General features: G+C 53.1%; 5 protein-coding genes across 5 annotated transcripts; 1 reads left to right on the forward strand and 4 right to left on the reverse strand.

The window, feature by feature from the left end:
- Window positions 1–2,533: 2,533 nt before the first annotated feature.
- PG985_000553 (uncharacterized protein) lies at window positions 2,534–12,065 on the forward strand (the record flags this gene model as incomplete). Its single annotated transcript, XM_066820322.1, is given in 8 exon segments — window positions 2,534–2,588; window positions 2,608–2,743; window positions 2,800–5,878; window positions 5,900–6,404; window positions 6,493–8,685; window positions 8,737–10,572; window positions 10,617–11,392; window positions 11,463–12,065. 8 exon segments carry the CDS (start codon window positions 2,534–2,536, stop codon window positions 12,063–12,065), a joined length of 9,183 nt encoding a protein of 3,060 aa, XP_066691201.1.
- A 727-nt stretch (window positions 12,066–12,792) lies between these two features.
- PG985_000554 (uncharacterized protein) lies at window positions 12,793–14,352 on the reverse strand (the record flags this gene model as incomplete). The annotated part of the gene is made up of 1 exon (XM_066820323.1): window positions 12,793–14,352. The coding sequence occupies one exon, from the start codon at window positions 14,350–14,352 to the stop codon at window positions 12,793–12,795; it is 1,560 nt and encodes a 519-aa protein (XP_066691202.1).
- A 1,921-nt stretch (window positions 14,353–16,273) lies between these two features.
- Window positions 16,274–18,689, reverse strand: PG985_000555 (uncharacterized protein; the record flags this gene model as incomplete). Its single annotated transcript, XM_066820324.1, has 3 exons — window positions 16,274–17,959; window positions 18,031–18,386; window positions 18,446–18,689. 3 exons carry the CDS (start codon window positions 18,687–18,689, stop codon window positions 16,274–16,276), a joined length of 2,286 nt encoding a protein of 761 aa, XP_066691203.1.
- A 1,426-nt stretch (window positions 18,690–20,115) lies between these two features.
- PG985_000556 (uncharacterized protein) lies at window positions 20,116–20,516 on the reverse strand (the record flags this gene model as incomplete). Its single annotated transcript, XM_066820325.1, has 2 exons — window positions 20,116–20,255; window positions 20,357–20,516. 2 exons carry the CDS (start codon window positions 20,514–20,516, stop codon window positions 20,116–20,118), a joined length of 300 nt encoding a protein of 99 aa, XP_066691204.1.
- A 1,198-nt stretch (window positions 20,517–21,714) lies between these two features.
- On the reverse strand, window positions 21,715–25,975 carry PG985_000557 (Sterol 3-beta-glucosyltransferase UGT80B1; the record flags this gene model as incomplete). The annotated part of the gene is made up of 6 exons (XM_066820326.1): window positions 21,715–22,952; window positions 23,005–23,780; window positions 23,829–24,596; window positions 24,645–24,881; window positions 24,934–25,606; window positions 25,684–25,975. 6 exons carry the CDS (start codon window positions 25,973–25,975, stop codon window positions 21,715–21,717), a joined length of 3,984 nt encoding a protein of 1,327 aa, XP_066691205.1.
- Between the last annotated feature and the right edge of the window lie 1,001 nt (window positions 25,976–26,976).

Genomic DNA, 26,976 nt, shown 5'->3' on the forward strand with positions numbered 1-26,976 from the left:
TTAGCCACGTCTACGGACGGGACCGTAATCAACAAGCCACCAGCCTGAACTACGCCGCGGGGCAGTGCGTGAGCCGGATGCATCAACGCATATTGCATTGCAAAACTACCCTACGTAAATATGTACCTACTTAGTCATGAGGCGGAAAAGCTTCTTGATCGGATGGACGGCTCTCCTCGCACGTGAAATCAAAGACATCAGATGCAAGCAAGTCCATCAATTGAGGGCACTCAGCACTGTCAAAACGAGGCCGTTGACGGCGTCGCGGGAACATCGGCAATATCCGCTTTTAGACGCTGTCAAACTTCGCTAGATTCACCAGCGTTTAATTAGGTCGCATTTGGACATGGGATGAACAACTGGTAGGATATGTGATCAAGTAGGTAAGCAGGCATTAATTGATAATGCTTGGTGGCATTCCGACCATTCGTCTGCAGCGGGGACGTACATGTTGCACATCCACTGGTCGTTCCACCTGGAGACCGAAAAATCGGCTTGCGGCATCCATGGATCGTAAGTTAGCGCCGCCCGCGAAGGCCTCCCGCATTATTCTCCCAGTTAGTCGGTCGGACATGGACTCCGCTTATGCAAACGACGCTTGCGGCTCGGGCCTTAGTGCATAATTCTGGCAATAATCATGAAGATCTAGTGGCAGCTCTCGACCAACGAATCCAGCCAAACATTATTTGCTAATATTTTTTGAGTGGCATATGTTGTGTTACACCCAAACATGGTGCCTTGGAAATCTAAAGATGACCTGGATTTCACCATCGAAAGTGAAGCCCAGATCAGGCAATGCATAAGTGCCACCAAAACATAGCTGGATAAAAACCTCACAACATCACGATATCAAGGGGTCCAATTTTCCCCTCAAGGGTTTTGATTACAGAGCTTACAGCATTGCAATGATGCCTGTTGATGGCAGGACTTGCACGAGATCAAAACTACTGGAATTGGATGAGAGCGAATGGTTTATTTTTGAGGATACCGCGAAGGCTGGAAGGCGTGAGTATTGGCTAGAGACATGGTTGAGCCCTGCTGGAGATTTGATGGACGAGAATGAAAGCGAACAAAGGGATGACGCATGGTCAGTCTTGGAGTGCCGAGTATGATATGGAACAATTCAGGCATGTCAATCCCCTCAGCACTATTACTGTATAGATGGCCGTGTTCCTGTAATGAATATTACATTTTGTCAACAGCGCCTTGCCCAATCACCAAATTGCTCACCCATCAGCCAGTATATACCATTGGCTCGACCATGATACAAACGGCAAAAAGCTCGGGGCGGAGAAGTTGACCTAAGCATCGCTATTTTGTGAGTCTATGTTTCTTTTCTGGCCTGACCTAGTACGAACAACGAGGAAAGTGAGAGAGGGGAGAAAAGAAAATTGGCAGAGCAGGTCGAGACTGCTCATGTTCTTGGCAAAGGTAAGAGTCCATACTAGGCCGAGCTCCTTCCTGCCATTAGCAACGCCCGGCGCACCATTACATTGCTCAAGAGCCAGCAGAGCGCCGCGAGACTTTCTGGCCAACGCTGGAAGGTTGCGTACCTCCAAAGAGGGCTTTCTTCTCTGGTCCCAGAAGAAAGCGAATCTTGGAGACGGTTAGTTACTCTAAGTGTCCGTGGGCGCCAGCGAGGACATTATTATATTGCTGGGGTAAGAGACATACGAATGCTTCTTGTTGAAGGCAAAAGGGCGATGACAATAAATGGTAATTTGATATCACTAGCCTGCTTCACCAAAAAACTGTGTGGCCCAGAAATTATTGTTACTGGGCAAGCTGAGCACAGTTATCCCCTGATTCCTGGTCAGGTAAGTGGTAATTACTTCACAAAGTCACAAGGGTGTATCCCGCAACCTCTGGGCACTTAACATTCACCTTCACTTCACCTACCTACCTGCTTAATTTCCAGGTCCATTGTTGTTTGTGTCTGGTGTGTTCGCTTAAATCTATGTACCTTCCTACACATAAAAATCCAGCTCCAGACCCCACTACTGATTACATACCTACCTTCCACCTACAAGATGAGGCACTAAGTCAATCTCATCCTACTTTTGACCTACTGCCACACTCCCATCTTGTTTCATCCCACTCAGTATTCTCACCACAGACGCTTTTGCTCCTGTCAATATTCTTGACATCATTTTCTGCGTCCCATCTCCCCACCAAAAGAAACACACAAAATTCATGCAAGCTCGATATGCTTTTTTGAAGCCTGTCGATTCCCACTCGTGTGTTTCCGATGGCTTCCCTTGAAGCTGTCTACCACCATCTGGTAAGCGAATTTCGGTGTTTATTCCTTCCTGATCTGGTGTTTCTTCTACGTTATCCCAGTGTCTCACGAGCGATGGAGTAACCGCTTGTTCGAGGAAATTTCTACCATCCCCTTGGGAGACATCATGTTTGCCCCAAGAAAAGCAAATGCTGACACCAAGAGTTGATAGGTGCTTCCACCAAAGGTACCAGGAGGGCAGGACAGTGACCTTGAAGCGATCCAGAATGATATTCTAAGACGCCTGCTTGAAGCATGCCATACCTTGCGCGATACCACTTGCCCCGAACTCCAAGACACCTGGGACGCGGTCGCAAAGTCTTTGGAAGTTTGCCAAAAGCTGAACCAGGGCCATTTGGACAGGGACCAACTAGCATTAGCCCTCAAAGACCTTGATGCTGGGCACATGTTGATACTATATGTTGTACAACAAAATGCGGCTTTGATCATACGACGAGATATTTCGTGAGTTTTCCTCATAGCATCGATTTTGTTTCAGACACTGACATTGAATACTGCAGTGGCCATGATGGCCGAGTAGTATTCGAATCATTTGAGGTGTCTCCACCTCCTTCGGACGTACTTGCCGCAGAGGATGCTCTTCAATGGGATTTCCCAGGTCGTTCAGCCGAGATCCCGACCAGGCATTTCCAAAGAACCGATTTCCAGGAAAGCCTGTCTCTGTTTCTCGAACAAGCAAGTATTGAGAGCCTGCAGACGTTTGCAGCACAAGTTCGCAAAGCTGGTGCTCCCATCGTCGAAACGCGCGCCACTGCCGACCCCGCCCTAATCACACAGATGCTCATGTCTCTATTCGAGGCTGTGGGATCATCGTATGATGCGCCCAGACTTCGGAAACGAGTGCGAGACGATGTGAACATTGTCAATGCCAAACTGCCATGGAGGAGGTTGCCTTTCTGGCTCCTGCTTAAGGTTTCCATACACCGATACCTCAACATCCGTCTTGGAAACGATGATGGCCAAGCATGCTACAAGACGCTCGTCGCGATGATGCTCACAGGGCTTCTCAACGACTGTGCTGGCAAGTTGAATCCTGATTCGACCGTCTTACTCCAGAACAAACTCTGTCGCCGCCTTGTAAAGTTAACAGACCGCGCCATGGCTGGGCATGAACTCCTGACCAGATTATTGAATGCAACGACACCGATTATCAAACCGGTTATCATGAGAGCTGATGACCGGGCTCAGGATGCGTGGGACAACTGGAAGGCTGCATATACACGCGCCATTCCAAATTTGGAGAAGCGAGCTCAACCGGCAGACCAAGTCTTACAACTACGGCATAGCATGGGGTATCTTCAAGCATTGCTTAGACAACCTTGGTCTACAGATCAGGGCTCACACTCCCTCGCAGTACCAAAGCTGGGAGGGGCAATGCAAAAAACCCATGAGTTCACCGAGATATATCTCAAACTTGAAAATTTTGAGAACTCCTGGTCACATTGGGAGAGTTCAGCGTCGGTCCAGCCATCTCAATTTCGCACGAACTGTGTGAACTTGGCCAAACACCTTGATCCCGAAACATTACGGAAGTCATTGGCAAGCTTGGAAAATAATCCCGAGCAGACAAGTGACTATTTGTTGACAATCTTCAATATCTGGACAAGAATGGACCAAAATGCCATCAAAGAATGTCCTCTTCTCAAACAGTACCATCCGGTGTTCACTCCGGAGCTGCTAGACGCGCTACACGTTTCAACGCTTGCGAAGCTCCGCTTACTCCGGATGATCCAGACGTACCTTCGCCGAAGGGTCGAGAATGCAGGCTTCGGGGCCCCTTCTATCTTATCAGAGATCAACAGAGAGTGCTTTGCATCCCGGTATTTCGGAAGTGCAAACGATCTCCAACGGCTTCGAGATGATATCAAATCAGACTCACAAGCAGCACAGATTGCCAAGAGAAAGGAGTGGGAAAAGTGTCGTGAGCAGTACAACCATTCCTCCCAACAGATTGGCCACAATACATGCGTTTGCACCATTGACAGAGAAGGAAACGTCAATGTTCGTGGCTGTACCAAATGCTACCATGTACGGAAGCGAAGGCGACTCGAAATCACTGTTCACGAAGATTTCATACCAGTTGCTGAAGCACAAGAAGCTGCAGTTATGCTGGAACTCGGCTTACCAGTGTATTTACAAAAGTACAGAGACTCTGTATGGGCTATATGCATTATCGTCGCCTCCCCGTCCAAGTTTGGAAGTAGCGATGCGCCTTGCAAGTTGAAACTGGAAGAGTATTCCCAATTGGAAGGCTACATGCGCAATCGGAGTGGCTTGGTTACTTTAGCGTCAGACAAGAAATCGTTTCTCGACACCCATTACAAAGGCCAACACGTCAATGTTTCCTCGGACAAGGTCCTACTACCCAACCCACTTCATTTTGCGTACTACGACCAAGAAATGAGAACATGGGTTCAGCATCCTGGAGATAGCTTGAGCCTGCACCACATTTGTGGAATCACATACCCTTCTGTGCTGCGGTCCTCGCTCGCCCCGTTCACCGCAATGGATAGGAAAAAGCCGGTCCGCCTTTCCTCGTATGAGATTATAGCTAACCAAAGCCAATGCCCCCAGAATCTTTCGATACAAGAATTTGCAGCGCACCAGGAAGTCATATCATCTTCCAACTTGCGCTGGGTTGAGATCCTAAGAGAGCTTCAATCGCCAAACCTGAATTTCGGAGACGAAAGCACGGTGTTCATGATCACACATCTTGTGATGCAGGCGGGACCGACCAAGGGGCGCTCTGAACTAGGTGAAGTTCACAGCCTCTTCTTGGATTCTGCGTTCCGCACACTTCTTGCACAACAAATACGCCGTAGACTGTGTGCAATCAAGCCAAACCCAAGAGAATCCCCCTGCATGGATCTGCTCTTGACTTTGAGTCTCCGATTATTCGAGCTCGGCCAAGACGCAGGGTCGGCTGATGCTGCGCGCTTGGTTGAGGAGATCCGTACCGTAACGCTGGGTTGGATTTCCGAGCTCCAGCTCGAGTCTCGAAAGTTGACTGACTCGTCTTCCGCCAAAGTCATCAGCAACGACATATTCCGGGCATCTTTAGTTTGCCGGAGAACCTTTGTCATATTGGCGAAGGCGACCATACCCCTAACGAGATCCGAACTGCGTGGGTATGTCAAAGCATCTCTGGCTCTACAAATGAACATCATTGGAGATCCGTCAAAACTTCCATTGGTACCCAAAGCGATGTTCGTTAGAGACGCAAAAATAGCAGCCCTTATTCGACGCAAACTGCACGATTCGATTCTGCTGACCCCCCAGGGGCTTGAAGAAGCGATCTGCGAGGTCTGGTCTCTACCACCTTGGGTTCATCAGTACTTCCTCCCTTGGAAAGATTCTGCGGATGTCTCGAATGGCAAAGAGACGAGCAGCTGGGTTGTTACGACTGCCACAAGCAAGTATGGGCCATATGACCGTAAACAGGTCATACACTATAATTTTATTGAAGGATGTCTACTCATTGATGGAAAGGCTTTTGGGAAGCTTCCTCTAGAGATCCGCAACTCGGAAGATGTGAAGTTGCTGTTCGAAAACGAGAACCTTCAGACACTGCCTTCCTCAGTGAGTGGCATGACACATCAGCTTTTAAACAACCCCAAGGGACACCAGATTCATTTCGGTCTTCGTGGCGAAAGAGCTGTTATACTCGATCGTACGAGAGATGGAATGTTTCAGTTCATCCCGAGCAGGGTTTTCCGGGGTGCCGACAGCTATGATCTGCCGTCAAGCCTACTGGACGGTTGCATCCATTGGCTGAACATCGACAAGGGTGTTTTAGAGATCCGACAGGCTCAGAAGCGTTGGATAACGAGATCTAATGACTGGAGAATTGACTTGAAAAGCAGAAGAGCAAGGAGAAGCCAAGTCTACCTCGTGAATCCTCATGGTCCATTGGCATCAAAGATTGTTCGCATCTTTCGCGGCTTTGAAGATCCTCAGCGCTTGACGATATTTCAACCTGAAAAGGGAAGACTTTCGGTGGAGTTGAAACATCTCGATCTTTCGTTCTTTGTCAACAACAACAACCTTCTGGAAAGCAGAGAACTCGGTCTTGAAATCGATCAAAATCAAGGCGTCGAAACACTACGTGAGTTCACTATATAGCACACACCCGCTCCTATCCCCTCCATGTACGCGTTTCTAACCAATGCACTTGCTAACCTCCTTGCGTTCAGATGGCTTCTTAAGTATGCTAGTGCTGCGTGAAGTAAACAATCATCAACGGCGAAGTATAATCACACCCAACGGGCAGCTAGAATCGCGTCGCCTTGGCATGCACACAGAAGTCAGAGCAGGGACCAGTAATGACTATTACAGGTTTTCTGTCGATAAAGTGCTTGGTCGCTTGTCGTGTGCTCCAGAACCACGACTTTTGCTGTTCAAAGCACACCTTCATGCTCTTACCTCGTTCGTGATTCCCGATCGTCTTACAGGGAGAACTGGAACCGAGGAGGCTTTCGCCATCCTCGGAAGTGGGCAGTGTCAGCCCTGGCAGCCTCTGGATTCACAGAGCATAAGTCTTCTACAAGGTCTGGCAGAACTTTGCCCCACTCGAGAATACTACCCAAAGGACAAAAAGAATCTCCAGGGAGTTGTATGGAAGTCTAGCTTGTCACCAAATGCCCAGCACGACTGCTTTTATGATGCAGTATGCAGCATACTTTCAGGATCGAAACAGCTCGGCGAGTTCTCACTCCAAGATCCACACAATTTTGGTTTTCTGCCAAAACGCGAGACTCATCTCAGAAGACGTGGCGAGGTCCAGGCAACCAGATATGCCCGGGCGAACGATGTCACTAAATGCCTTGAGAAGGGACGAGATGATATCTACGAGCCGCGAGATCGCGTTGTATCATCCCGAGCAGTGAATGCCCATAAGATAGCGAGCATTTGCTGGGGTTCACAAATCCGTATCGATGTATCACCAATCAAACCGATCATGACTGTTTGGGGTCTGATCGGCGGCTTCGACCAAGTCGAATCGGACAACTCGGCCACGTTAGAGAGCTTGGTCGAGGATCATGTGAGCCAAAATTGGGGCTCTCATGTACAGTTCTGTAAGCGCACAGGGCAGTCAGAACGCTTCAAGACTATTTTCCGTTTGTCCGTGCTTGCTTTCTCGGAAAAGCCAGATATGGATATCATCAAAACCTTTGCTGCCATCGGATGCATCGATGAATTGAGGAAGATACCAACGCCCGTCGGATCGTCTTTCAATATTGGGAAGAACGAGATCCAGCCAAGCAAGGATGAACTTGTACAGCTTCTATCTTCTGCGTATCCTCAGTTCGTCGAGAACCCCAGGTTACGTATGGGTCAACGAGCAAGGAGACGAAAAGAACACGAGGACAGACAAGAACTTCAATGTCAGGAGATTGCACGCAATATGCTAGCACAGTGGCCAGCACAATCACCGTCTCCATACCTCTTTCATACGAGCGAGATCAACCTCGATTCTTCTTTTGATTCAGTGAAAGCGACGTGGCAGCGCGCATACCAAAATTTGGAGATGTCGAGATACGTTGATGCTGTTCAGGCGACTCTTGGTTACTTCAGAGGGGAACGGGTACACTCAAAACCCATGCGGTGGACCAACCGGGATCTTGTTAGGCCATGGAAGCAAAGTCACCCGGTGGTACCGGGTTTGCTGGAGCTTCTGGCTAACAGTGGCCCCGGTATAACTCATGTTGAAGACTTGGGTACTCCATTGCATGGAGGTGTAAGTTCTGGGGAGACTGCTGAAATGCAAGAACTATCAATGATCATTCGCCGGTTTATCCAGAACAGCAATGATCCTGCCCGGAAAACATACGGGAGCGACCTGAGCCGCAGCCTCGAGGCTTACAAAGACAAGCCGGACCTGATTCATCGAACCCCGAATCTTATGCCCAAGGACCCAGCCGAAATTGAGACAGTCGTACAGGACACCTCTGTGCGAGTCAAAGCTATCCTACAAACCATCCGTCAATCATGTGCAGAAAGTGATGGTCGGTTCGAATGGCTGCGGCTAACTACATTGTGGCCTTGCATGAGCCCGGTCACAGTTCTAGAGCAGTTGCGTTCAACAACGATTGATGCGTTGAGCCACAGTATGAGAGAAGCTATTGTGGGATTTGGGATAAGCATAACTGTTCTCCAGAAGCACAACCGAATGCTGGATGCTGCGGCACGACAACGACCTGATAAGTTGATGGAGGAATACTCAAATGTCGGACATCAAAACTGGAAGCCGTCGGAAGTACTCGAATGGTTACTCTTAGAGATTGACGGAGATATTCTCATCCGACAAGAACAAGTGGACGTTGCTAATGCGATTGTGGCAGAAGGGTCGTCATCCAACCACGTTTTGCAGTTGAATATGGGCAGAGGTATGTTGCTTTTTGAACAAACATGGACAGGCTTACTGATATCTATCACAGGAAAAACATCAGTAATCTTACCGATGGCAGCGATTGTTCTCGCAAATAAGACCCGTTTGGCACGCCTGATCATCCCAAAAGCGCTGTTGCTACAAACAGCTCAGATCTTGCAGTCAAGGATTGGAGTGTTAGTGAACCGACCGATCATGCACATACCTTTCTCTCGACGCACCCCAACTTCATCAAAAATGATCACTTCATACGAAGAGCTCCACAGAAAACTGATGCTTTCACGGGGCGTCATGGTCACTACTCCTGAGACTGTGCTTTCTTTCAAATTGAGCGGTTTGCAGCAACTGAGAGATGGAAACTCTACGGCAGCATCGAAAATGATTGGTTTGCAGGATTGGATGACAAGGTCCTGCCGTGATGTGCTGGACGAGTCTGACTTCACATTGGCCGTCAAGACTCAGTTGATATACCCCAGTGGCGCCCAAGAATCACTGGATGGCCACCCACATCGATGGCTAGTGGCCCAGAACATACTCGCCATCGTGGAGGAGCACTTGGCAGATATAAAGCGCATGCACCCAAAGGGTATTACCATCATCAAGCGAGGCAACGCTTATCCTATGTCGCATTTTCTCAACGCCCAGGCTGAAGCTTGTCTGACGGGACTGTTAATCCAGGATGTCGCGGAAGGGAAGCTACTTAATCTACGGTATTCGAGCCCTGCTGGTCCGGAATCTTACTCGGATGTTGCGGATGCTTTGACGAGCACAGATTTCAACACGAACCGCATCAAGAAACTATCTCGGCGCTTCACCGAGCCCGAGGTGGCTTTCAAGTGTCTTCATCTTCTGCGAGGTCTTCTAAACAGCAACATACTGATTACTTGCCTAAAGAAGAGATGGAATGTGCAGTATGGCCTGCATGAATCCAGAGATCCTATTGCAGTTCCGTTTGAGGCCAAAGGCGTCCCACACCCACAGGCTGAGTTTGGTCATCCTGACGCAGCAATTGTTCTTACCTGTCTGTCCTACTACTACACCGGACTAAGTTTGGCTCAAATGATGCAGGGCCTTCGTATGGTTCTAGACTCGGACGACCCTGTTGCTGAGTTCGATCGGTGGACAGGAGGTTGTCATGAAATCCCAGAAACGCTCCAAAATGTCAAGAGCATCAATCTGGAAGACCCTAAGCAAATGCGAGAGCTATGGCAGCGGGTAAGTCGCAACAAAAACGTGCTGAATCATTACATGAACAAATTTGTTTTTCCTGTTCATGCGAAACAGTTCTCTGTTAAGCTTCAGGCATCCGGATGGGACCTTCCACAATTCTCTCCCGACGACCACGGCCAAGTCAACAAAACGACCGGCTTCAGTGGCACGAACGACAACAAATCGATGCTTCCATTCAATATTCACCAGAAGGACCTCCCAGGACTCCATCACACGAACGCCGAGGTATTGACCTATCTGCTACGTCCAGGAAACAGAAGCTATGTCCCGGCAATGCACACACATACCAATGAGCCATGGTCAGAGCAGCAACTGCTGGAGGAGATCCATCGCAAAGGGATCAGGATCTTGATTGATGCAGGGGCCTATATCCTGGATATGGATAATGGAACAGTTGTAGAGCAGTGGCTCAGAATCGATACACAAGCCAAAGCTGCTGTTTATTTCAAAAACGACAACAGAGCTTGGGTCAAGTATCGAGGAAGCCGGAAATTGGAGGCGCCACTTCTGGCAACACCGTTTGCAGATAACCTACAAGACTGTGTTGTATATCTCGACCAGGCTCATACAAGAGGCACCGACATGAAGTTCCCGCCATCAGCCAAAGGTGCCGTGACATTGGCGCTTTTTCAAACAAAGGATCATACAGTGCAAGGTAAGTACAACTCGGCTTCTCTATGTGATATCGATTTCTGACAGCAAATGTAGCCGCGATGCGCTTACGGCAGTTGAAGACGACCCAATCGATTATGTTTGTTGCGCCTCCAGAGGTGCACCTCAGTATTGCCGACGTTTGCAAAAAGCGTAACTGGCACACTGTTGATTCAGCTGACGTCATTTATTGGCTGCTTGAACAAACCTGTAGCACCAACGAGCAGCTTCAGGGTCTCTTCTTCGCCCAAGGGCAGGACTACTGTCGCCGTACGAATGCTGCTCATATCAACGCTGACTTCCTAAGAAATGCCAACCAGAAGACTGAGTATCTCAAGGTTTTAGAGCAGCCCGAACGCCAGACACTTCAAAGGATGTATGGCACTCGGCCTTCCGTGGGTGCCCAGTCTGCAACACGTTCTGGGGAAGCCGCCAGCGAAATGTCTTCAAAGAAGTTGGAGGACTTCTCCAAACTTTTGCTCGCGAAATGCACATCAGCCAATGCTGATAGCGACCTGGAAGTCCTGGGTGAGGTTGAACAGGAGAGAGAGGTGGAGTTCCAGGTTGAAGAGATCCGTGACGTCCGCAAGCCAGTGAAACACGAAGCGCTTGTGTTCCCTGGTCTTCACAAACAACTCCATGGATTTGTTGAAACCGGAGAACTGGGCCCCAGACATCCATTCAGGCATGTCGTTACTGTAGCAGGCGACACGGATATTGGAGCAAAGCACATCGCAGCTCGACCCTCCACAAATCTCTTTGCCTCTTCCGAATTCGAACGGACAATCAACCTCAAGCAGGGTCGACGGAATGACAGCTTCATGGTAAGTGACACAATTGTATCTATATCGTACCCATACAACTGCCAGTAATATACTAACATGCTTACTACAGCGTCCGGTCGAGTGGATTCTCTGGAGCAGACTTAGCGAGACCGGTGTTGTCATCATTCGCGAGGAAGCAGAAAGACTGGTCGACCTTCTCAGAGGAAAAGTACACCCGAGGGTGTACTTAGTTACCTACGCAGCGCCTGTCACCAAGGCTATGGAAACGTTGGGACAGATGACTTTCTATACCATTCCGAGTCTCCCTGCCGGGTACAATTTCCCTACCTGGTTGCCTTTGGAAGTGGGAATATTCGCAGGGCGTCTTTACTTGGACTTCGAGTCCTGGTTGACGATCGACAAGCAGCTGCGGGATGACAGCACAGAAAACGATGGCAAGCATAAAGCTGGAAAACTCGTGGCCAAGAATCCACGAGGTTTCCTTTTGGACTGGCTGTCATTCCGACGACGTGGCCAGGATGTCCTATACACCCCAATGGGATATCTGTGCCAAGGTCGACAGCTGACGAAGGATCATGCCTTCTTCTCCGAGGCCAACGTTGAATCTTCGCCACGGGCGAGTCCCATTGATAGCGAAGTCTCCGCTTCTGACGTGGACGATAGCGAGGATACAGACGATGCGAGTTCCGAGGAAGAGTTTGATGACAATTGAGGCTGGCTTTTGATGTAGGATAGTAGTCCTTGAGAATTTGGACATGAGATGAGATTGCGTGGCTTGGCCAGGATACATGTTGGTATTCTGGTCGCCAAGCCCTCCTAGTGGAACTTGCTTGAGAGATGCAACAGACATAGAGAATAGAAGAAACCCCCAATATTGAGTATGCTGGCAAGCTAAGTGATGTCCATGAGCCTGGATAGGAGGCTGACTGATCGGTCTGGATGAAATATGCTCGTGCACCGACATTGTAGCAATCTTCATACTACTATTCCACACCAAGTCAACACTGGAATAACCGTTGATTCCAGTGTCAACCAACGCTTAATCATTCGGGAAGTGTTTATTCCAGTGTACAGTTGTATTACAATTGGTACATGCGGTGAAAGAATCCAAGTGCAGGAGCATTCCGGCACATCACGTCAGATGTGGTTGCTTCCAAATATTGAGTCTGGGGCCAGTCGATGCCCCCAGCAGTGTCAGAGCTTACGCCTGCTAACATGTTGGTACATAGCGGAATGTGCTACCAGTGACCAGTGATCGTTGCAAGTGGGCCAGACCAACAATTAAAGCCGCCTACCTCAAAGTATTAGGTAAACAAGCGAACACATCACGCCACGCTACGCAGCATGCACCGTTTTAGCAAATGGGATCCCATGGAATTTTTGGCTTGTTTCTTCAATTACACATTAAAATCGCTTGGCTACTACTCTTACACGCATTCTCATTGCACCCGCCCCGACATGATGTCGACGTCTGCCAGCTTCACGGGCTTGGTTCGCTTTATGAGCTTGTGGCCCACGAACAAGACGACGAACAGGATCAGACTGACGTACGCCGCGAAGAAGTCGCTGGTGCTCCACTCGTTGATAAAGGCAGTGAAACCGTTTGTTATCAGGATGAGCACGCAGAAGAACAGACCGAACCACGTCAGGTACGGCTGCAGGGGCGCCCGGTACGGCAGGATGCTGCGCGAGGTCCCCTTGGCCGCGAGGGCCTTCATGAAGCGCAAGTGGCAGATGCAGATGCAGGACCAGGTGATGAAGCCGGCGATGGCGGTCACGTTGAGCAGCCAGTTAAAGACGTCGCCTCCGCTCTGGGAGAGGTTCATGTAGGCGAGGAGACCGATGGCCGAGGTGATGCCCACGGCGACGTAGGGGGTGCCGATCTTGTTTGTGCGGCGGATGAAGGCGGGCGCGTGGCCCTCGTTGGTCAGGGCAACGAGGATTCGGCTGCCAGAGTACACGTTGGAGTTGGCGGCGGAGAGCACGGCCGTCAAGAGAACCGCGTTGATGATGTCGGGAAGGACCTTGACGCCCGCCAGCTTGGCGGCAATGACGAGGGGTGACGCGGAGGCGTCCGTCTTGCCGAGGTTCAGATCCGGGTTGTCAGAGGGCACGAGGAGACCGATGAAGAAGATGGTCGAGACAAAGAGCGACAGGATGCCCCAGAAGGTCCAGCGGATGGCCGAGGGAACGGCCTTGGCGGGGTCGGCCGTCTCACCGGCACCGACACCGACGAGCTCGGCACCCTGGTAGCTGAATCCAGCGGTGACCAAGACAGACCAGAACCCGACAAACTTTCCGGTGGCGCCCGGCACGAGGTACGCGGCACAGGGGCCCGGGTGAACCCAGTTGTGGAAGCCAATGTACCCCTGATCGCCGGCACCGGCATTGATGCAGATGGCAAAGATGATGAAGCCGACGATGGTCACAACCTTGATGCTGGAAAACCACATTTCGAACTCGCCATACCAGCGGATGGGCAGGAAGTTAACGGCGGTGAAGACGACCCAGAAGATGGTGATGAAGATGGCGATACTGAGGCTGGCGTCCCAGTACTGGATGATGAGGCCGGCGGCGGTCAACTCGAGGGCAAAGGTGATGGACCAGCTGAACCAGTAAATCCAGCCCATCGCGAAGCCGAGCGAGGGGTCCACAAAGCGCGAGGCGTAGACGGTGAAGGAGCCGGGCACGGGGATGAAGGAGGCCATCTCGCCCAGACTCGTCATGACGGAATAGACGATGGAACCGACGAAGATGAAGGCGATGAGGGTGCTGACGGGCCCGGCCGTGTTGATGGCCTTGCCGCTTCCCAGGAACAGACCCGTGCCTATAGTGCCGCCGATGGCGAGGAACTGCAGATGATGGGCCTGCAGGCCGCGCTTGAGCTCGGCGCCGCCAGCCTCGACGTCCTTGCCGGAGCCGCTGAGCGAGTTTGTGTTTTCATGGTGGGGGAGCTTGACTTCGGCGTCCTTGCTCGCCGAGTCCTTTTCGCTGGCCATCATAGCCATGTCAAACTCGAAAAGGAGGAGGAGGGAAGAAGAAGACTCGAGGGCGGAACTGCTCCTTCTCACGCGCGAACAACCAGTGGGCCGTCAAGGTGCTTAAGGTTTTGGCGGTGCTAAAAGGAACCAGAGCAGGGGGGGTGAGGTACTATGTCCCTTGTTGGTACCTTTATGCCTCTAAGCCGATATCTATTACGAGAAAAGAGCCAAAGACAGAGAGCAAGAACAAGAATAAGGGGGGGAAAAGAGAAGCAAATGCGACCATGGGTTTTTATTAAAGAGATAGAAACCGTGCGATGTTCGGTAGAGTCATGGCTAGCTGCTCGCTTTACTTGGTGGTCCCCCAGACCCAGTTGCCAGATCCAGGCCGAATAGAGCAGCCCTTACCGACCATGGCAGAGGAAAAGACGCTCCTCGGGTGGGTGGCTCCATAACTTCACGAAAATTTGCATCGCACGCACCACCGGGCAGGAACCCGAACAAGCATGGGGAAAGGAGGGCAGTATGGAGGGAAGAGGGAAAAATTCATTTCACTATGGCCCTGCAAGTCTGCTATGAATTTTTTATGGAGGCCACTTCCTGTAGCCTCTTCCCTTTTAGTCAGGGCAGGCCAATGGATGGCGAGATGGATACGGTGACGCCGTCGTCTCGGCTTGCTCTATTTGCAGGCTGGCTTGGCTGGCCGGGTTCGGGGCTGGGCTCACTCGCTCAGAAAAGGACTTGGAGCTTGAGCAGAAAGAAGCCGTTGGTATCCACCGAAAAGCTTTTGCTTGCGCTTGAACCGGCGCGATCCGCACGAGATGGCCCTGGGATTGGCGAATCAGGGCACTGCGCTTGACAAACAGGTTTCGCCGCAATGGACACCTGAAGCTGTCTCTTATTCCCGCTTACTGGGTTACTGCTTATCTGCGTGGGGACGACAAAGTTGGGAGAGGATCAAAAAATGGCCCCGGTGGGTTTCAACCCAGCAACCTAACGTGACTAGCCTCCGTCGTCGCAGCGTCGCAGGTCATATCAATGCCTTAGTATCGCGACCGAGTGCATGTTGGCGTTTCTCGCGAATTCACAGCATCTCAAGACACATCATGCTGCCTTTCGAGCATTTGCTGATCTCACCACGGGACTAATCGCGCAACAGACAGGGGCAAAGTGAAGAGGAAGAACCAACCGATACGCATCCGAGTCGCTGACAGCCGACCACTGAGCCGCCTACGGTCGGCGGGTCGGAGCGCGCCGGTATCGTCGCGTAGTGGCCAAAATCCAAATGGAACCAACCCAGCCATCCATTCTGCCACCCAGCAGCCGGGCGAGACGAGACGAGACGCGATCACACGTATGATTCAATATGATGAAGGCTGTCAGCGCAACGTCGAAAAATCGGGCTCGACATCAGAATTCGGATTCAAGGAGCGAAACCAGCTTCCCAATTCGACCTGGACATCGTGTGCAGAAACACCCCCTCCATGCAACATATGGATACAGCGCATGCAAATGTCTCCCAACCAACTTACGACAATTGGGGTAGCAGCATTCAATCCGACAATGCACGGAGCGGCTAATGCGACTTTGCGTTGTTACCAGATACAACAGACACTTATCGTCGATCGTGGGCACCCACTCGACGGAAGATTTCTGACTGTCTGCTCTGCTCCCGAAAGAGGGAAAAAGGTGAGCGAGTTGAACGGATGCGAGCGATCCCTCTCTGCCCGAGCCGAGTGAGTGAGTGGTACACCGCAACGCACACGGTGCATCCGATAGCAGGCGGGGACCACATAGTGAATAGACGTCATTTCATTCATTACAATATTTATATACGAGAACCGAACGGCGGCCCATATAGTCATTATCATTTACTCTGACCCTCTCCTCCCAAACCCACTCTATCGCCCCCTCACTCTTTTCCCCCACACATGCCGACTCACTGCCGAGCAGGAGCTTGCGGCCACTCTTCCAACGTGGCCTCGTCGCCCGTCAAGGTGAAGTTCCACATGGCCTGCGTCGGCACGTCGACGAGCAGGCTGTAGTCGCCCGGGTAGAGCACCAGGTTGCCCTTATCGTCATGGCGCGCGAGGCTGCCGAGTGTGAGGTTTAAATGCGCCGTGGCGGTGGCGCCGGCCTCGACTGCGAAGAGGCGCTCGTACGCGACGAGCTGCTTGATGGGGTGGGGCGCCGGGCCGTGCTCGCCTGCCACGAAGCCGAGCGTGACGAAGTCGGATGTGACCGAGCCCTCGTTCTGCACCGAGACGCCCACGCTCTGGAACGCGCAGAGGTCCTTGTAGGCCTCGGTGCAGTCCTTTGTCAGCGATTGGATGTCCCACGAGGCGGTGGCGTCGTCGTCGGCGAACGAGACGGTGAAGTTGGTGTAGTGCATGCCGAAACCGAAATCCACGGCCGATTGGTTGTACCACATGTAGGTGCGGCCCGGGTTGCCCGACGTCGCGTTGGGCCGGAGGTTCATGTCGGTCATCGGCACGTCGTTGACGTAATGCGCTGGGTACTGCGTCACTGGCAGGCGACCAGCCGGCGCCGTTTTGCCCGTGATGATGTTCATGATGGCATCGCCGCCAGACTGGCCGGGGAAACCGGCCCAGAGAATGGCCGAGACGTTCTCGTGGTGGAGGAAGGGCGTGTCGTCGAGCTGGTCACCCATTTGCAGCAAGATGAAGGGCTTGCCGTAGCCCGCGAGCAGCGTCATAATGTCCTGGCGCTCGCCAGACCAGCGGATCAGGTTGCGGTCTTCCTCCTCGGCGCTGTTGGACCCGTCGACATAGATGATAACATCCGCGTCTTTTGCTGCTTTGATGGCGGCCGGGTAGCCGTCCGTGGTCGGGTCACCAGGCGCTCCGGCGTATATGGCGTTGACACCGGGCAGGTCCTTGGCGGCCATGTAAGGAGAGCGAAGGTAGGGGGCGATGCCGGCGTAGTTGCCCTGCATGGTCGTCGTCGCATTTGCCCAGGGGCCGATGACGGCAACAGTCGTGTTGCGACCCTTTGTCTGGAGAGGCAGGGTGCCGTCGTTCTTGATGAGCACGATGCCCTCCTCGGCGGCCTTGAGGGCGAGCGCCTGAGAGTCGGGGGTGTTGACGTCGCTAAAGGCGAGGGCGCGGTAGGCCTGGTTGTCGGCGGGGTCGAACATGCCCAGTCGGATCTGAGCAGAGTAGAGACGCACCAGAGCCTGGTCAATGGCGGCATCGTCAAAGAGTCCTTGCTTGTAGGCGGCCGGCAGATGAGTCTGGTAATACTGACCACAGTCAAGGTCCGTCCCAGCGACTAAAGACAATGCGGCAGCCTCCTCGCGCGTGTCGGTGTAGTTGTGGGGCAGGTAGATGTTCTGGACAGAGTCGCAGTCCGAGGTGACGTAGAAGCCGTCATCGGTCCAGTTCCAGTGGTCTCGCAGCACGTCCTGCAAGATGTACGAGTCGGCGCAGGTCGGCACGCCGTTCACGGCGTTGTAAGAGCACATGATGGAGGCGACCTTGGCATCACGGGCGCACGTCTGGAAGGGTTGCATGTAGTACTCGCTCAGCTCCTGCGGGTTGATGATGGCGTCAAACCCGTATCGCTCGTTGCCGTTCCAATTCTCGATGTCATAGCCGACAAAGTGCTACAGGTAAGTGTCAGTTGATATCATTCTTTCCACCGTCTCTTGCTCAAAGACCACTCGTGTCTACTCACCTTGCAGGTAGCCACCACCTTGAGATAATCTGGATCACTCCCTTGAAGACCCTCAATGAGGGACTTGACGTATGACTTGATATGGAATGTATCCTCGCCAGGAGTCTCCTGTCCACGTCCCCAGCGGGGGTCCCTGTAAGGGTTGATGTTGGGCGTCCAGTAGTCCAACCCGGATCGGTTGGCGTTGTTAAAGGCGCGCGCCTCGGTGCTGATCACGGTGGCGACGGCCTTGATCAAGTTGTCGTCAAAGGCCGCCCCCATCAGGATAGGCTGAGGGAACGAGGTGGCATAGGAGTAGTCACCGGACTTGTTGAAGGTCACACCGGGCGACGAAGCAACACCATGAAGAGCCTCCTCTGTGACCAATTGCGTTAGTGTGTTGGGGGATCGAGCAAGCGAGATAAGAAGAACTTACGCCACCATTCGTAGCTAGGGATTCCGAGGCGCGGGACGCCAGGAGAAGTGCTGCCGGTGAGCGCGATCTTCTCCTCGATGCTGAGGGCAGCCACGAGGGCTTTGGCTCGGTCTGTCACCGAGGCTTTGGTATCGCAGACGGTGTTTTCGGAGAGGAGACCGGTCTGGCAGCTCGGGAAGATATGACCAGCAGCAGCAGCGCCGGAGGCCAAGAGGCCGACAGTGGACAGGAGCTGGAGAGCCATGTTTGCAGTGCCGATGTCAGTTCTTCGCCACGGTGACTATGGGCTGTCTGGGCTGCTAAGATCCTGCAAACGGGCGGCCGAGGCCATGGTTATATACTCATGACATGGTGCCTGCTCCTCTCTCTCTCCCGGCCGACGGTGAGCCGTTTTCCGCAAGGCCACTACTGCTTTGCAGCGCGGCATGGCTGCAGTAGCGAGAGCGCAGGCCCAGCTTTTCTCCAATTCCCCTCGTTTGTCCCCCTAGTAGAAAAGTTAGGCCGTTGCAATGCATGTTACAGTACCCGTGGATCTAATGAATCTTCCGTCGCGCATCAGGCCAATCACTGGCGCCATGCACTGATGCAGGTTTGCATAGTATGGCTGATATTCTTGAATTCACTGCCAGCAGACCGGGGAACTTGCCTTGCTAGCCTCATGATATCTCACTGTGGTCAGTCCGGTTATCCGGGCATTGGAGGTGACCGCTCAAAGTCCCAAAGGCCATGAAAGACGAGTTCTGACGAGCATCAGCCCATCATGTCCCCATGTCCCCCAACAGTCCCCAGTGAACTCTCCCTAGTCACGATGTTCTCGAGCGGTCGGTACCCATCGCCGAGGAAAGAGATTCATGTATCGGTCTATGACGTGAAGCTTCTCCCGCTACAGCATTCAGCCTAATTACCGAGCTCCTAGTCGTGCGGAGGAGTGAGGGGGAGTCGATGGGGAATGATGGGCCAAAGGGGGCTTGGCAGAAGAACGGCCCCGGGTCGGGACTCGGGAAAGGAGCCACCGGTGGGGATTCACCTTGGCTTGCATGCGGGGTAGCTGCATGAAAATCGTGGGCACACCGGGAATGACCCTCGTCATATGGTTGGGATCCCAGCCCGCACCCCGTTACCAAGTAACTGGGGATGGGGGATGAGGGGCTTCGGGGAGTGTCGCTCGATTGTGCGGTCAGTTGGCCGGACTATCAACCGACGTGCGAGTCTCCTTTTTTCGCTGCCAAAGCTACTAACCCAGTAGAACTTCACCCTAATATTCGTTTTGTCGACGTGCAGAAGATGTTAGCGACTCGGGGGTTTTGATGATTCTGCAATACTGGAACGAGATCTGAGTCGCGAATTGCAAGTGGCTTCATTTTTCAGCGCCACATTTAAGATCCCACGTGGTGTCGGATGATAGTGGTACTACTACGTTTCTCGGAACTAGTATTAATCAGATGGCGTCCAAATATTTCAGTAATGGTTCGGCAACATTGACGTACTTGCCAAATACAACATTTCCTATACATGTTACGAGTTCATCGATGTATCAAGTTAGGTAGGTCAATCGGTTCGATATGTATTGATAACAGATATTACTTCCACGGAGTCCCCCTTCTCGACTTAATAAATCATACGCTCCGCTGCGCTGGCTTTCCCTGAGCGCCCAAAAATCACAAAAAGGCTCATGTTGAGCTAGTTCCGTCGGTGGATGGCAGGCCCTCCTCATCACCGGGCTCTGCGTAGGTGCCCTTCGGCTTGGCGGCGCCACGGGTGCGCTCATCGAGGATGTTGTCCCGATCGATGGCCTCATTGTCATCGCGAGCTGCGCAGAGGAAGAAGCATGATTAGCATGTCGAACCTGTCAAACTGCAGTCGATCGGAGAGGCCCAGGAGGAGGGTGACCAGGCGGAGGCAAGTACTTACCGAGCTGCTCGTCGCTGTCGGCCCGGTCGGCGTCAATGGGGTCCTCGATACGCTCCTGGTCGCTGACCACGTTAAGGGGCTCGCCCTTGTGGCCGGAGCGGCTCACGTACGAGTTGTCGGCGACCTCGCCGGAGGGGGCTTCGTTCTCGTAGGAAGACATTGTGATGGTGAAGTGGTTGAGTGTTGTTTGGTGGTTTGAGAATTGTGTTTGAGTGTATGCAGGCTGTGGGTGATGGTGATTGATGATGCTGATGCTGAAGAATGGCAAAAGGCAATCTGCTGGGAGATGCGTCCAGCTTATATCCCCTTTCCAGCACAGCGCACGATCGATTGTACGCAAGCGTGTACGATGCCATCATCCAAAAGCAGCCAACATCGTCACCGCCCTGGACATTGCTTTCTTCTGCCCTACCGCACCTCAACATGCAGCGGTCAAAGAAAGGGGGATCGGGATGGCTCACAAAGCCCAGATGACGCCATGTGGTTGAGCAGCTAGTTGAAAGCCGAGTGTAGCTCTGCCGTTAGTCATGATTCATCTAGCCGTCATGAAAGCCATCCTTCCTGCAGTGGGAGAACGATGCACGGGCCAGTCAGCCCACGCGACGGTAATCCATCCAGGACGACAACCGCCAAAAGAAAAGAGATGGAAAAGCCGATCCTCGAAAGGCAATAAGGTTATTGGCATGGGGCCCCTCGAGCATGGGCATCTCCTGGTCTTTTCCCAGCAGACAAGGACGGGCCCTGCTCGTTCCTGCATAAATCGGATAAGCTTAGAAGCCAAAAGGCCAGTGGTCCCTTCTTGTGATTGGCCGAGAGGCTGATCCAGACTGCCGGACCCAATTGGCGCCTGCGCGCTGGGGGTTCTGCTGGGGGAAGGGGATCAAGATGGGCAGAGATGAGATTGCCGAGGAATGGATCTCATCCCAGACATGCCATACATTCATCAAAGCGTAATTGCATCCACCTAGGTCATGGATCGAAATGATCTGCTTTTGCTCCTGAAATTGCAAGGTTGGTAATGCGGCTTTGTGAGCTGCAAGCCGAGGACAATCAGACATAGTCTATCCCATCCTAGACGTCATCGACTCTTTTGGCCAAATTCATTGGCTATCATACCAATTCACGCCGCTAACCAGCAGGGGGAAAGGGACGCCCAAAAACTCGTCAATCGTCAATTCGTATACATGATCTCTAAGGGTATTGTGTTGCTGTGCCAATATCTCAATTCACTCCGGGCCCTCGTCATCACCGCGCCTAGTCCCTGACGCGACCCGATCTCAGTCCTGGTGGCTCGTTGAAGTCGGGGCGTGCTGGTGAAGGTTTGTCAGTACTAGCGCCAGCGCCAACCGTCCTGACCTCTACGATCCGGAGCCCTCGCCAGACTTCCCGCCGAGTCGCATACTCTCTTCGAGCGCTCTTCTCAGCTCTTCGTCGTCGTCATCAGCGCCTGCGGCAGTGCTTACTTTGCCTTTACCCTTCTGCCGGTACTGTTCTTCCGCGAGGCTTTGCTTCTTGATGTACTCGAGAACCACGTCCTCCTCCTTCTTCATCGTCTCCGCACGCTTGAGATCTTCCTGGTGTGCGCGCTCCGATTCTTCCATCGCCCGTTTCAATGCCTCCTCGTCGTCATCATTGATTCCCTGGGGCTTGTGGGCATCGGTTTGGGACGCGGCAATAGCTCTCTTGAGCTCCTCGTCGTCCCCGTGCGGTCCAGTACCGCCTCCACTCCCGTGCTGTGCGCGGGAAGCCTCGATGGCCTTTCTCAGTTCCTCGTCATCTTCCTGGGTTCCGGGGTTATTCTTCTGCGATTCGCGCAAGACCCTCTGATACTCCTCGTCTTCCTCATCCCCGTGCTGCTGCTCAGGACCGGCCCTTCGCTGCTGCTCAGCAATGCTTGCTTGAACAGCCTGCTCAATGTATGCTTGGTACTCTTCATCGGTGATATCCCCAATGTCAGCCGGGGAGAACGGCGTTGCTTGCTTCACATCGGCAGGGAAACCGCTGGACGTGACAGACGTGGCTGCGGTCGACTGTCCAGACGTCGTAGAGCCACTTGACATCGACCCACTACGCAACGCGGTTACGCTCTGACGGATGGCCTGTTCGATCCTCGCGTCTTCACGGGGGTCGCCCCGCGATGTCTCTTGAACGGCCGCTTGAATAGCTTGTTCCATATCCTGTTCGCTTCCGCCGGCGCCTGGCGCACCTGCTCCTTGCGTGGCGCCAGATTGCCTTTGCTTCCAGGCCTTCTTCTGTTCCTGCAAGCGCTTCCTCTCTTCGAAAGACATGTTTCTGGTGTGCCACCAGCCAGTCTGAGGTGGTTCTCCTTCTAGGGAAGCGCTTTCAGTGGATGTCTGGGCTTCTCGCAACTTTCCCTTCTCCTTTTGTTTGAGTTGGTAGTAGCCCGTCAGCTCGTCCTTCAGTGATAACCAGCGCACTTCGACATCGTCTCGCTCCTCGTGGGTGGCGTTCTGATAATCCAAATTGCCCTGCGAGATACGCGATGCGACAATGTAATTGTACGCGCTCTGTGCAAATTTGCTTCGGATCTCGGCATGGAGGCCAGCCATGGCGTAAGCTGGTATAGCCCAGGCACCTATCTTCATGTTAACTCTGCATACCGTGTAATGGTGGGAATATCAACTTACCGGCTGCTGGCTTGAATATGATACCACCGATACCTTTGGCGAACCCCTTGACAAGTCCGGCCGCCCCTTCCTTCTCGGCGCCTCGAAGCGGTTGCGTGACCAACCCCGTTATCCCGTCGAAGAGCCCCAACCCGAACTCTTTGCCTGCGACTTTGATGCCGCTTGACAGATCAGTGACCTTCTCCGTCGGCCTTACTGTGTCGTCATTGTAAAGTTTCGGCGCATTCCGTAAGCCGCGTGCTAGGCCAAGGCAGAAGTTCATAGGAGTCTTCACACCGGTCGTGACGATGTTGCCGATGCTGTTTCCAGCCCCCATGACTCGATCAAGGTCCGATTCGGTACTGGTGGCTGTGGGCTGCGGCTTGGTTTTGGCGGGAGCCTTTTGCGGCGTCGCTGGTTGCTCCGATGAGCCTGTGGTCGTTGTTGTCAGGGCCGAGGCGCCGGACGCAGCGGAAGCTGTGTGGGTGAGACTGGTTGTGCTTTCGTTAGTAGGGCCGGGGGATTTTGGTGAGCTGGCAGTATCGTGTAAGTTCGTGTTTGAACCGGCGGGCACGCTGCGGTCGGATGAGGGTGGCTGAGCCGCGGTCGGTTCGGTGGTCTCCTCCTTCGGGTCACCAGGCTTTTTCGGCGTCGCTTTCTTTGCTATGTTGAAAACATCGCGGGGGAAATCAGCCACAGCCATTCCGATAGCGCCGAGATCTCCCACAAGCGCAGATGTCACGGCCGTCACAGGGTCCCATGGCTCGTCTTCCGTGCTATACTCTCTGGAGCGGAACCTATCTCGCGGTTAGAACGTTTCATGTAAATTGCTCAAGACGACTCACAGTTTTAGATCCGAATACTGAAGGTAGCCGTGCTGAACAAGTGATGCAGCAGCGAGACTGCTCAAACGGATCTTGGTTCTGCGCACGCGCCAAACAGCCACCCTGCTTGGGGCCACCGAGCAACGCATCTTGTCGACATCCAGATGCTGGTGGAAACTCTGGCCGCCGAGATCGGTACCCTTTTCCTCGCGAATCTTTGCACCTAGTTCCTTGGCGCGCTGTTGCGTTTCCGGCTTCATGGCCACCCTGATGGCCTCTGCGAGCTTCTCCGCGTCGAGGCTCTTGTTGTGGATAGGATCTGGACCAGCGCCCGCTCTCGCCACCATAGCACCCCAGAAGGGCTGGTCACCGAAGAAGGGTACCACGATGGTCGGTTTGCCAGCGTTGATACCGGCCGCAGTTGTTCCAGCTCCTCCGTGGTGACAGACAGCCGAGACGTGCTCGAATAGCCAATCATGGGGCACATTGCCCAGCATGTAGATATTGTCCGGCACGCCCATAGAATCGGCGCCGAGGCCTCCCCATCCCTTTGATACCAGTGCTCTCACACCGGTGGCAGCTACAGCTTCAAAGATTGTGCGCGTCAGTGCGTCAGGGTCGTCGACCACAATCGATCCGAATCCTATGTAAATAGGAGGTGGGCCAGCCGCCAAGAAAGCAGCGAGTTCGGGATCTGGGGTGAAATTGGTCGCCAAATTGAGAAAGTAGAAACCGGCAATGTCGATGTGATTTCCCCAGTCTTGGGGTTTGGGAATCAAAGCCGGAGACCTAGCTAGCATTAGCCAAGATCTGAAATAGGGGTCAAGGCACGCTTACCAGCAGTAAGTATAGGGAATACGCAAACGATTAAGCACGCCAGGGGCCCAAATTAACGAGAGAGGGTCCAGATCCAGCACTTTTGTGCGGAATCGGTTGATGACATCGCCCAATCCTTGCCATGTCATCATCTCCACGAGGGCGTAAGAGACGTAGTTGGTGGTTACGGGGTCTGTATTTGTCGACTGGATATTGGCAAGCGGTTGAGGAAATGCTCGGGTCGGTGACCACGGCATGCTATCGAACTGTCAGCTCGGTTCGTGTTGCGGCAGGTCACCGAAGGACTTACGTGAACATGAGATGCAGGGGCACACCAAGCTTCTCGGCCACGTGGACATGTGCGAAACTGGGAGGGTTGGCAATGATGGCATCTGCGATGAACGGCTTGTTGGCAGGGTCCATGACCATCGTGGTAGCGCCTTCGCCGGGAACATTGCGGCCCCGTTGCAGACGCGGGGCCGGGCCGAACCCGTTTCCGGCTTCAATGCAGGATCTCCAGCACCCGTATACGATCTGTTCAATCCCCTTGCGCCGCTTGGTCACCTCGCCGTTGGCGACGGCGTCGAAACCCGGCATAAGACCTGGATGCTTGACCATGAAGGCCATGAGCTCGGCAGGATCGCCTCCGATGCAGAAGAACTCGAGGCCGTTTTCTTCCACGAACTTCTGAAAGGTACCGTGTGTTGCTACACGCACGCGATGGCCGTACGTGTTCTTCAGTATTTGGCCCAGCGCCACGAACGGCTGAACATCTCCTCGCGACCCCACAATCTGAATGACGATATTGAGGCGGGGTGGAGGCGTCTGGCCGGGCTGGCCGCCGAGACTCGGGGGGATATAGGCAGGTGGCAGAGGTCCCTCGCTTCGGGCATCCTGCATCAGCTGGTTGCGCAGAGTAGGTGCGATAATGTCGGCCAGCTGTCGGCTGGTTTGGTTAATGTTGATATCGATTCGGCCATCGTCTGTCCCAGGTGCACACCGTCATCTCGTCAGTCTTCACGGCACATGTTTCTTCTCGCAAGGGGCTATCTGTAATTACCTGTCAAAGTAGCACCGGCGTCAAAGCCAGCCTGGTGCAGCGATATCTGGTCGTGGACTTCACTATACGCCGGCGGGACCTCTTCTTCGGCGCCCAGCGCAGGGTCTTCTGGCAAGGGCATGCCAGCTTCGGGCCTGGGGATGGCGGCTTCGGGAAAGCCATCAGATACTGACAGCGTCGATGCATTGTCTGCGGAACGATCTTGCTGCTGCTGAGCGTCATTGTCATTGTTTCCGCCTTGTCTATCAGAGCTACTGCGCGCAGCGGCGCGCTTCGCATCGAGAACGGACATGGCTACGTTCGGTACCGCATGTGGGTAGGTTTGGATTCGGTGTCGTGGTGGTCGAGTTCGGGACTATGCCGCGAAGGCGGGGTACGGGTATTGATATATCGGCCGAGTGCAGGCCAAATATAGAGTTGCATGCGAGTCACGAAAAGTGGTAGTTACGCACAATGAGAATAATCGATACAAAAAGACGGGACGACTTCTAATTTAGGTACTCGAAAATCGACACAAAAAGCTGCGAGAGGATATGCGATGTTGTGGTGAAGGAAGTTCCAGGGAACGAGCATGGGAAACAGGTGTTTGGCGCGGATTGCCTGCATGTATTAAGTAATGGGACTACCCTGAAAAATGACGTTGCGTGTTGGTTGGATCTCTGTCTGATGCAGGGATGGCGCATGTGGTAGCCCCAGACTAGCAGTGGTTTCGCCCAGTCGTGATAGGCTAGGGCCCGGGGAAGCGCTGCAGCGGGGCATCGGCAAGACCCAGATTCAGGGAACGCTTTAGCACGGGAGGGGAGCCCAGGACTGCCAGGCGCCCTCTTTGGACGAGCTGAAGAATGTTTCTATTTACCTCGACATGCTTAACCTAGGACGCCGTCATCTCAACATACATCAGTGTAGGTTTCGATATCCGACGGCCAAATTCACCTATCATATAATGTTACCGTCAAGTCTGCTACTTTGAGTGACTAACATGTATCTGGGGTCCTCCGCAGCTCACGGGTGACACAACCGGAAAGATTGTGTGGCCCCATGTGTTAAGCAATGAAACCGCCAAAGCTGCATAGGTGCGCAGAAGCAACCTGTGCCGATGACCAACAAAAGTCTATGATAGAAGTCCCTGTCGCTCCAAGCTTCATTGGTATAACGTCTCCAAATGGCGTCAGCGTGGGTGAGGCGCGGTTGCTTATTTGTCTGCCTACCCGTTTAGCGAAAGCGAATTTCGCAAGGAGATGAGCAGCGCACGATTTTCGCATTGAAGCCGAAGGAGTCTCTCTCGCTCTCGCT

This window comes from Apiospora marii, assembly GCF_038362585.1.
Source record: "Apiospora marii strain CBS 49790 chromosome Unknown utg000001l_segment0_segment0, whole genome shotgun sequence".
Taxonomy (NCBI): Eukaryota; Fungi; Ascomycota; class Sordariomycetes; order Amphisphaeriales; family Apiosporaceae; genus Apiospora; species Apiospora marii.